Raw genomic sequence first — 8,918 nt, 5'->3', positions numbered from 1 at the left:
CAGAACCTGGAAGCCCCTTCACCGACTGTCATGGTTTATCATCCAGCCCGTGGGCGGGAGCCGGGCGGGCAGGGTGCGGCCTGTAGCGTCGGCCCCTGGGGCACCGCCCTGCAGCGGCCACGTGCTCACCAGCCCCGCCGCTCCCCTGGTGCTGCCGGGGAGGGGTTCACGCAGCTCTTCACGTGCACACGGCTGCTTGGCCGTAGATGACAGAACTGTAGTGCGCTGGAACAGGAACAGACACACAGACCAGTGGACTCGAACAGAAAACCCAGAGAGAGGCCCACAGGTCTCTGGGCAGCTGAGCAAAGAGGATGCAATGGAACAAAGAAGGTTTGCTCAACACATGGTGCTGGGAAAACTGGGCCGCTACATGCAAGAAGACGAAGCTAGATGACCACCTCGCACCGCGCACGAAAACCAACTCGAAGTGGAATAAAGACCTAGACATGAGACCCGAAACCATAAAATACCTGGAAGCAAAGGAGGGCGAAACACTGCGTGACACGCACCTCAGTAGCATCTGTACAGATTCAGCAGCACCCACCGCTCGGCGGGTGAAGGAAGGATAAACAGCTGGGGCCAAGCGCCATTTCTAGGTTCTCCCTGCGTCCCAGAGGGGGCAGCCTGGGGTGCCCGGTGTCCACTCTGCTCACTCGGTTGGTTCCTCTGGCAACCTGCTGCCTCGGAGGGCAGCCTCGCTAGCATATGCTCAGGGGCCTTGAAAGGGCCTTGCTGCTGGGGTCTGGGTAAAGCCTGCTGGCTCAGCGTCTCCAGGGTTCCGAGCTCTGTGGAGCTGAGGCTGAAGAGGACAGGCCTGGGCTGACCGTGCTGTGTGCCCTTTGCTCACGAGGTGAGGCCCACGCATGCCGCCTGCCCTGACGGGGCACTGCCCCCAGGCGGGGACCCCACTGCACAGGACAGGGGCAGGTGGGGTTCAGCGTGAGGTCAAGATGAGGGTCAGAGGGGACTCTGCATGGGGCCGCGCCTGGCGCGCCCTCCCGCTCGGGCAGCAGCTTCCTGCGCTCATCCTGAGAGGACCGGCTGTCCCAGCTGAGGGACATGGGGAAGGGTGAGACTGCCTGGCACCACCGGAGGCCCGGCTGCGTCGGGGGGCGCCTTCCTGGCCGTGCATTAGCAACTTAAACTTTGTGAACCTCCCTCTGCCCTTTGCAAGGATTATATCCTGCAGGTGACGCGTTAAATTCAAACAGCGAGCCGAGGCGTGCGCGCCCCAGACCCGTGCGCGCCCCAGACCCGTGCGCGCCCCAGACCCGTGCGCGCCCCAGACCCGTGCGCACCGCAACTGCGCCTGGCCGGCGGCCCCTCTGCGGGTCCCTCCGCGCGCCCCTGGCTTCCCAGCGCCCGGTGATACTTGTCCGCGCCTCTGACGACCTAAGGGCGGGCGGGAGGTGTGCTGGATGCGGAGACGGCTTTTGAGACGGCTTTTGCGGACTAGACGCCTGTGCTCTGTGGGGAGAGCCTCCTGCTTCTCTGCGGCAGCGGCTGTGTCTGGAAGAGCGGAAACCTGCCCTCCCTGTCGGCTGTCTCACTCAGGGTGGACATGCCTGGGGAGGTGGGGGTCTCAGGTGCCCCCCACCTCCCCCTGGGCGGGGCAGAGGGGAAGGGGGGGCGGAAGGCGGGCCCTGAAGGGAGCTTTCGGCACTGAGCCTGGAGCCCTGCTGGCTTCTGCTGGCCAGTCTTTCCCGGGGTCCCAGAAGCCCCAGGACTCGCTTTCCTACTGGGGCCTCTGCACTGGCCACTGGGATCTGACTTGCAGAGCCTGGGGCCGGCTCCCGCGGCGGGATGAGGACTGAGTCGCGGCCACTGAGCAGTCTGTGTATCTGCTTGGCTTTGTCTCGCAGGAGAGCCAGCTAGAACTCCCAGCCTCTGGAGAGCCAAGCCGTCCGCCTCACGGTTATTTGTTTTTCCTCCACAGAAATAGAAAAGTTCCAAAAAGGAGAAGGCAAGGATGAGGAGAAGTACATTGACGTGGTGATCAACAAGAACATGAAGCTGGGGCAGAAGGTGCTGATCCCCGTGAAGCAGTTCCCCAAGGTAAGCGCGGGCCCCGCGCTCTGCGGTGTGGGGTGCTGCCTGGGGCTGGCTCCCCAGAAGGCCTCCGGGCCCCTCCGCACCCTGGCTCACCCAGGCGTCCCCGAGCTGCGTGCGGCCTGTGGCCCCGGGGACCCCGCACCAGGATTCCCTTCTCCCCCCGCTAGTTCCTTTGTGTGTGGGTGACGCTGGCTTGTTAAGGACTGAGTAGGTGACCCCAGTCAGAGCGGGGTTGTTCAAACTGTTACCTATTCTAGAAAAACCGCACTGATCCCTCACGGCCAGCACGACTTTTTGCCACTGAGCACAGTCACCGCCGGGCTTTGAAGCTCTGACTCGGCCCCAACACCTGAGTGCGGGGCCTGCCTCTGCTCTGCAGGCTCCCTCCTCCTTCCCCCGACGTGACTTTGCTGCAGGCTGGTTGTGCCCGCCCTCCGCCCGTCCCGAGAGCTGGCCAGGCTGGTGTCCATTTGCCTGGTGGTTTTCATTTCAGCTCCCTACAAACTAAACTGCTGTGACGGTTTCCGGACAGGCTGCTTTGTGAAGGCCTGTTTTCATTTCTTGCATGCATACCTGGAAACTACCGCCGTGCGTTGCCTCTGCCAGAGAGGTCTCCGGGGGCGCGGTGGGGTGGGGTGGGGACCCGCCTGGCACCGGGGTCCCAGCCGGCGCTGAGGCTTCCTGCTGTGGTTTCCCTCGGCGGCCGTCCACGCTTTGTACTTACTGGCTAGTGACCTGGCTTCCGCTGCGAGGCGTCCCTTCAGATCTTCGCCTCCTTGTCCGCGGGCGACCTAGGGAGTGGGCTGCAGGACTTCGTACGCGCGCTGGAGATGGATCTTTTGCTAGACGCGTTTCTGAATGGGTTGGTGGGTTGTTTGTGATTCTCGTAACCGTCTTATAATAAGTGGACTTTTTTTGTTACATCTAGAGAGCAGGCTGTGGCTTTTGTGATGACTGCCTTGTATCAACTAGGAAATCTTTGCCACTAACTGGTTTCCTGTGTGGCCTCTGCACGCTCTACCACCGCAGCCTTTCCTGGAAGCTCGCATGCGTGCCACACTCATGTCACTTCTGCATCTGCTGTGAGCCAGAGGGCCAGCATTCACTGTTTTCCAGGATAGCATCCTTCCTCAAAGGTGCTCCTCCCCGACTGCCATGGTGTGCCTCTGAACCCCCGCGGGTCTCCGCTGACCGCTCTGGCCCCTCATGCTGGTCTTTGCTGTAGCTTTTCGTTGTGAGACGTGCAGTCAGGTCATTTCCCCTTGGCTGGGACGGCTTCTCGCAGTCGGCAGGCTTTCGCTGTTCCGTGTAAGTTCAGGAGTCACTTTGGGACTGCTGGGATTCTGGCGGCCACAGCCTGGACCCCTTGGATGGGGAGATGGGGGTGGAGGGGGAGAGCTCGTGCAAGTCCTGGCCACCGGTGTCTGTCCTGTTACTGGATTCAGGGCACAGGTTTTGTCTCGGGTATAAATCCTTCCACTGTTTTATGTTTTTTGACAGGAGTGTAAATTGGATTTTAAAGTTACTTTAAAGTTTGCAGTGTACATTTTAACCTGTTTGGGGGCACGTTGCTATAGTTGCTTGTTAGCTCAAGTACTTCATTTTGCAGAGTCCTTAAGATACCATTTGCTCAGCTCGCCTCCTTGCGCCCGTTAGCCGCCCCAGTGTACCGCTGGGATACGGTAGGGAGCCTGGGTGTCCTTCCTCTGCTCCTGGGCCATGCGGGTTTGACCATTAAAGTGGTAACCGCAGGTGCTTTTGCGGATGGCCTTCACTCGCTAGGGAAGGCTCGCTTGGCTTTGGCTGGGACATGCGCTGCTCAGTGACAGGAATCTTGCTGGCTGCCTTTTCCGCATCTTTTGCAGTGATCACGGGTGGTGCCATCTCTTCCATCTCTTCGTAGAGTGGATTGCATTTATTAACTTGTCTAAAAGAGCCAGCTATGCATTCCGGAGTAAAACCCACCTGGCCGTGACTGACGCGTGACGCTGTGTAGGCTGCCGGATGAGTGCACCTCTCCGGGCCCGCTGCTGGCCTGCCGTTTTTCACAGTCCCGTCCCCAGACCCCGCAACACTGCCGCGCTGTGAGCTGAGCCGTGGCAGGCGCCTGCCTTCTTTCCCGGAGAACCCGAGCCCGTGTGCGTGTGGCTGTTTCTGAACACGCGGTGACTCCGTGAAGCCAGGCTCCCAGGCCTGGAGTTGGTCCACGAGGACGTGTCTTTGATCTCACGGCCTAGTCATTTTCTGTTTCATTGTCTGTGGAGCTTCTCTTTGGGTTTCTCTAGGGAATTGTCCATTTCATCATAATATTTCAACCATTGCTCCTTGAAATACCTCCTGACCTTTCTCTTACCATCTTTTGAGACTTCACTTCCACGTGTCTGCCTTTTGACATTCTCACAGTGTTCCTGTGGCTGTGCTCACTTTATTAGTTTTTTCTTTCCCCCTGTTCCTCAGGCTGGATAATTTCCACTTCTGTATTTTAAACTCACTGATTCTGTCCTGTGTCCTCTCTTATTTTTTTGCTATCCCGATCTGATCATTGTAAATAACTATCTGCATATATTGATATGTATTCCTAAAACTTCTTTTCATCTCTCTGGATTTTCTTGTTTGCGTTTTCACGTCAAGTGTTACTTTATGTTATCTAGCATAAGTAGTAGTGTAGTTGTTTATAAGCCTCTAATTCTGAAATCTTAGTCATATTAGATTTGGTCAATCAATAATCTTTTATCTTGGTGATGAGTCTTATCATTACAGTTTTGTAGACTGAATCATTTCGGGTTGTACTGGCTATTGTGAAACTCTGGCTTCTATTATATTTCTTTGAGGAAGGTCGATATTTTTGGACTTAGATGGCAGCTTTGTCTTTTGAGTTTGAGTTCTTCCTTCATTTGGACTTTTGCATTTATTTCTGGCACACACAATTTGGGGATGAGCCGAGATTTTAACACACCTTGTACATTAAATCTTGAGGCTCCTCAACTCTAGTTCTTGCCTTTTCTCGTATTCTTGCCCACATTTGAGCCTCTGCTTGCCTTCAACACTGCTTCTTAAGCTAAAAACTGCAAAATCAGCCAACTCGCCCAGACGTTCTCTTCTTCCAAATCTTGATACCCTCCCGGAATCTCCTTGTTTCTGATCATTCTTCAGAGGCCTCAAATACTTGTTTTTTTGTATTTTGCTCAGCGTTGAAGGGTTTATAGCTGTCACACGGTCAGTTGCTGTTGGGCGCTTGCTCAGCAAGCTTGCCGAAGTAAGGGGAAAACGGTTGTGAGTGCCCCTTGGACAGGCTCACGCCTAAAGGGCGACTTGCTTCCGAGACTTCGTGTCTGCCCCTGTGCTCAGCGCTCTCGGCGCCTCGGCCCTTAGTAAAGGCTGAACAGACAGCTCCCTGGGCTTGAGGCGGGCACGGCCTAGCAGCTGATTCATCAGCGTGTGTGTAAGCATGTGGATGAAGTGTGCGAGATGAAAGCCACGGATTGCTTGTCGGCCTGAGTGTTGACGGAGAGGGAGGGCGCGGGGGGACGTGTGTGGGGGCAGAGAGCGGGCTCCACTCCGGGCACCTGTGAGCATGGGTGCCCGCCGGCCTTGGATGACCGCCCTGCACTTTGTGGGCTCGTCCCACCCCTCCGCGCCAGCCCCGTCCCAGCCCCGGAGAGGAGGCCCGGGCCTGCGGAGTGCCCCTCGGCGCAGGCGGTGCCTGGGGCCTTCTCCGTATCCGTGGGCGGCCCTGAAGCTGGTGTACCCCGCGACTGGACACGGCGGTGAGGCTGTTGCGGCCTTGCGGCGGGGTGGGGTGCCGGGTACCGTGTCTGCGCCCCGGACACGCTGCGGCCCGGGTCTTACGCGACCCTCACTGCTGCGGCCTCTTCCCCGGGCGTCTGCCGAGGGGCGTTGAGCTGGCAAAGCTCGAGCCATCGAGTCCTGGTCTTCGGTCGTGAGTCCATGTTTGAGGGAGAGGGTGAGAAGTTTGTGCTGGGGCGCGCTGGAGGATGGCGGGGTCTCGCTGGGGGTGAGAAGGCTGTCCCTGGGGGAGCCGAGAGGGTCGGGGCGACCCGGAGCCCAGAGCAGGGCCCTGGAGGCGGGAGAGCCGAGCAGCCCCCCACACTTCCTGTCCTTCTAGTTGGCTGAAGGGCCCAGTGTTAGGGTCTCTGTGGGGGGCGGGGGCCTGTGCACAAAGTCAGGGAGCAGGAAACAGGGCAGGCTTGGTCTCTGGGGGCTTCCGGGTCGGGGGACAGTGACGTCCCCGTGGTTGCCTCTCGATGCTTCTCCCGGTGGCCAGAGTGGGGACCGTCGGGCGCGACTCGCTGGGTCTGACCTGCGCTCGGTGAGGGCTGTGCCAGCGTCACACAGACCCTCGGGGCGGCGTGTAGAGGCCGGCAGGACAGGCCCCACTGGCGTCCGGGTCCTCTCTCGGTGGGACGCGTGGGCCTCCACTTCCGTGTCACGCAGCGTGGTGTTGTCACAGGGCAGGGAGAGGGGCGCGGTGACCCCCCAAACCCGTCCCCTCTAAGTAGGTTCATTTGTCCACCGCATCAAGACGAGACACGTAAGAACTTTCGTGGAAAGGAACTTTAATACAATCAGCGTGCAGTACAGGAAAGACAATATAGTTTCTCAGTCAGACACCCAAGTGACCCGTCCCCTCGTGGGTAAAGTCCACCCCAAAGGGACTGGCCCAAGCACGGCCTGAGAGCTGCCACAGTCTATAAAACACCTACAGGTGGACCCACAGAAAGGGGTCAGCAGTGGCCACACAAGTCTGGGGGGAAAAGAGCAAATCAAAACCAAGATAAACGCGGCCACAGTCCCCTCCCGCGGTCCCTCGCCCACGTCTGTGCCCCCCAGTCCGGGCCGGGCAACGAGAGCTTCACCCGTCCCTGCTCCCTGCCCTCAGGTCTCCGTCTGGCTCTTCATCCTCTCCCTTCCTCTGCGGTCTCTGCGCCAGGTCTTCTCCTCCCTGCTCAGCTGCACCCTCCTTTGGATGGGGCAGGGAACCTGGCGCCTCCCCTTTTCCTGCCCCCCCTACCCCCCTTACAGCGCCACTTTTATAATCAGGACACAGGGGGATTCCATGTTGAAGATGAAGGACAGCACACTCAGGGCCTTTGTGCTGTGGATGTGTCCGCGGGAGCCCTGGAACTTTCCGGAAGGCACGTGCCAGCCTGCACGGCCTGTAGGCAGGGCCTGCCACCCGACAGTTTAACCCTGGCCAGGAGGCTGCCTGTGGCCCATCTCTGGGGGTCGAGGCCACCCTGTGTCACCTGTGTTCTCGCCGGTGAGCCACGAGCGTGGCCGCTGGCTGGCGCTTCGCTGCCTGGTGCCGCCTGCGCTGGCCGGAGGGCAGCCCTGTCGCTGTGCCCAGCAGCACCTGGGCCGCACGCACGCTGCTGTCCTTTCCCGTGTTTCACAGGCTGGTGGCACATGCTTCCTCCTGCAGGTGCGGCCTGGGCCGAGCCCCGGCGGGCGCTGGCCACCGAGGCTCCCGCCTCTCCCACCAGCACCCACGGGAGGTGTCAGGGCTCCCCCCACCGACGTGCACCGGGTCGGGCGCAGGGGAAACCCTCGAAGCGGGCTCCCCGCTGCCCCTGGGGCGTCCCTGCTCGCACCCTGGCCTGCCCCCGCTGAGCAGGTGCCGGCCCCAGGGCCCGGCAGGGTGCCCGCCCGCGTCATGTCCACTCTGGCCTGCTTTCTTCTTGCTTTAAGAGTGAAGGTGATGTTCTCCAGCTCTACCTCTGAGCAGAAGCGGACGCTCCTGGACATGGTATTTCGGAGAAGCTGAAATAAGGCCGGCTGTGGAGTCGGAAGCGAGGCGGGGGAGGCGGTGGGGTCCGAGTGGCGAGTTCTGCGCGGGCTCCTCCAGGGGACGTTGGATGGTTTAAGTAGGGACGTGCGAGTTGCTCTCTGTGCTTAGGCCTCTGCCCATGGAGGGTGGCGTGGATGCAGGAGGCTTGGCGGCAGGGGAGCTGCTTGAGGCTGGTGGACCGATTGCTACTCAGGCCAGACGGTGCAGGTCGAGTCCTCAGTGCCTGGGGCCTGTGTCCTGGCTCCCTGCTGGACCCCTGCCCGCCGCGGCCGGGGGCAGCCCCGGGGTCTGCGCAGAGCCAGCCCGGCTGGGGCGGGGGAGGGCGCGAGTCCAGAGTCTGTGTTGGGGCAGAGGTCACTACGACATGCCTTGTTAGCGTAATCAGCTTTGCGGGGAGGCCCAATTAGGGGAACCTTTGAGCGCAGAGGGTGACACGTCCTCGGGGCTTGTTTATGAGATGACAGCCCGGCTGTAATTGCTCCCCGCGGAGCAGGGCCGTGTCAGAAATACAGTCAGATCAATTAAAGCCAGTTCAGGTGGCTCATGGTCGTCTTCAGCAACGGGCACGATTACTGGATAGTACACGTCACGCGCTGGAGCGCGAGTGGCCTCGGCGTGCGACGTGGTCCCTACTGACGGATCGCGAGTGGATCACGCGTGGATCTTCTACTGTGAAAATGTGTTTGTCTTAGTGTCACTGCCCCGGGCCTTACAGGTAACACTTTGCCCTGCCGCAAATCTATATGCAAAATGAAGCTGTTAATAAAAATTCATAGGGCGTGTATGAGATTCTCGCTCGTGACACATTACCTGCACAGAGCCAGACTTCGGTAAGGAGAGACTTAGTTTGGAAGGTCGTGGGGCCACGGAGGCCAGGGCCGTGGGCTGGGGGAGCCCCAGCTCTGAGGTGCAGCCGGTCTGTGGGGTCAGACAGGAGGCCTTTCTCTTTTCTGGGTGACGTGCACATGGCCTGCAGGGTGTGGGGGATGCGGGTGAGGTGGCTGCTGGCCCCAGGCCGGGCCTGTGGGAGAGAGGGCCAGCGTGGGGGGGTGGG

General features: G+C 59.8%; 1 protein-coding gene across 1 annotated transcript in view; it reads left to right on the top strand.

Annotated features, from left to right (window-relative positions):
• The window catches only part of KHDRBS3 (KH domain containing, RNA binding, signal transduction associated 3), a 118,746-nt gene that overhangs the window by 42,878 nt on the left and 66,950 nt on the right, over positions 1 to 8,918 (top strand). The window contains exon 2 of the mRNA XM_012722898.1: positions 1,940 to 2,058. Within this exon, the coding sequence (XP_012578352.1) occupies positions 1,940 to 2,058 (119 nt within the window). The remainder of the gene's footprint in view (positions 1 to 1,939; positions 2,059 to 8,918) is intronic.

This window comes from Condylura cristata, unplaced genomic scaffold (genome assembly GCF_000260355.1).
Source record: "Condylura cristata isolate star-nosed mole 26May11 unplaced genomic scaffold, ConCri1.0 scaffold00009, whole genome shotgun sequence".
NCBI classification, from domain to species: Eukaryota; Metazoa; Chordata; class Mammalia; order Eulipotyphla; family Talpidae; genus Condylura; species Condylura cristata.
Note: the sequence above shows the minus strand (reverse complement) of the source record. Positions and strands in the feature narration are given on the sequence as shown.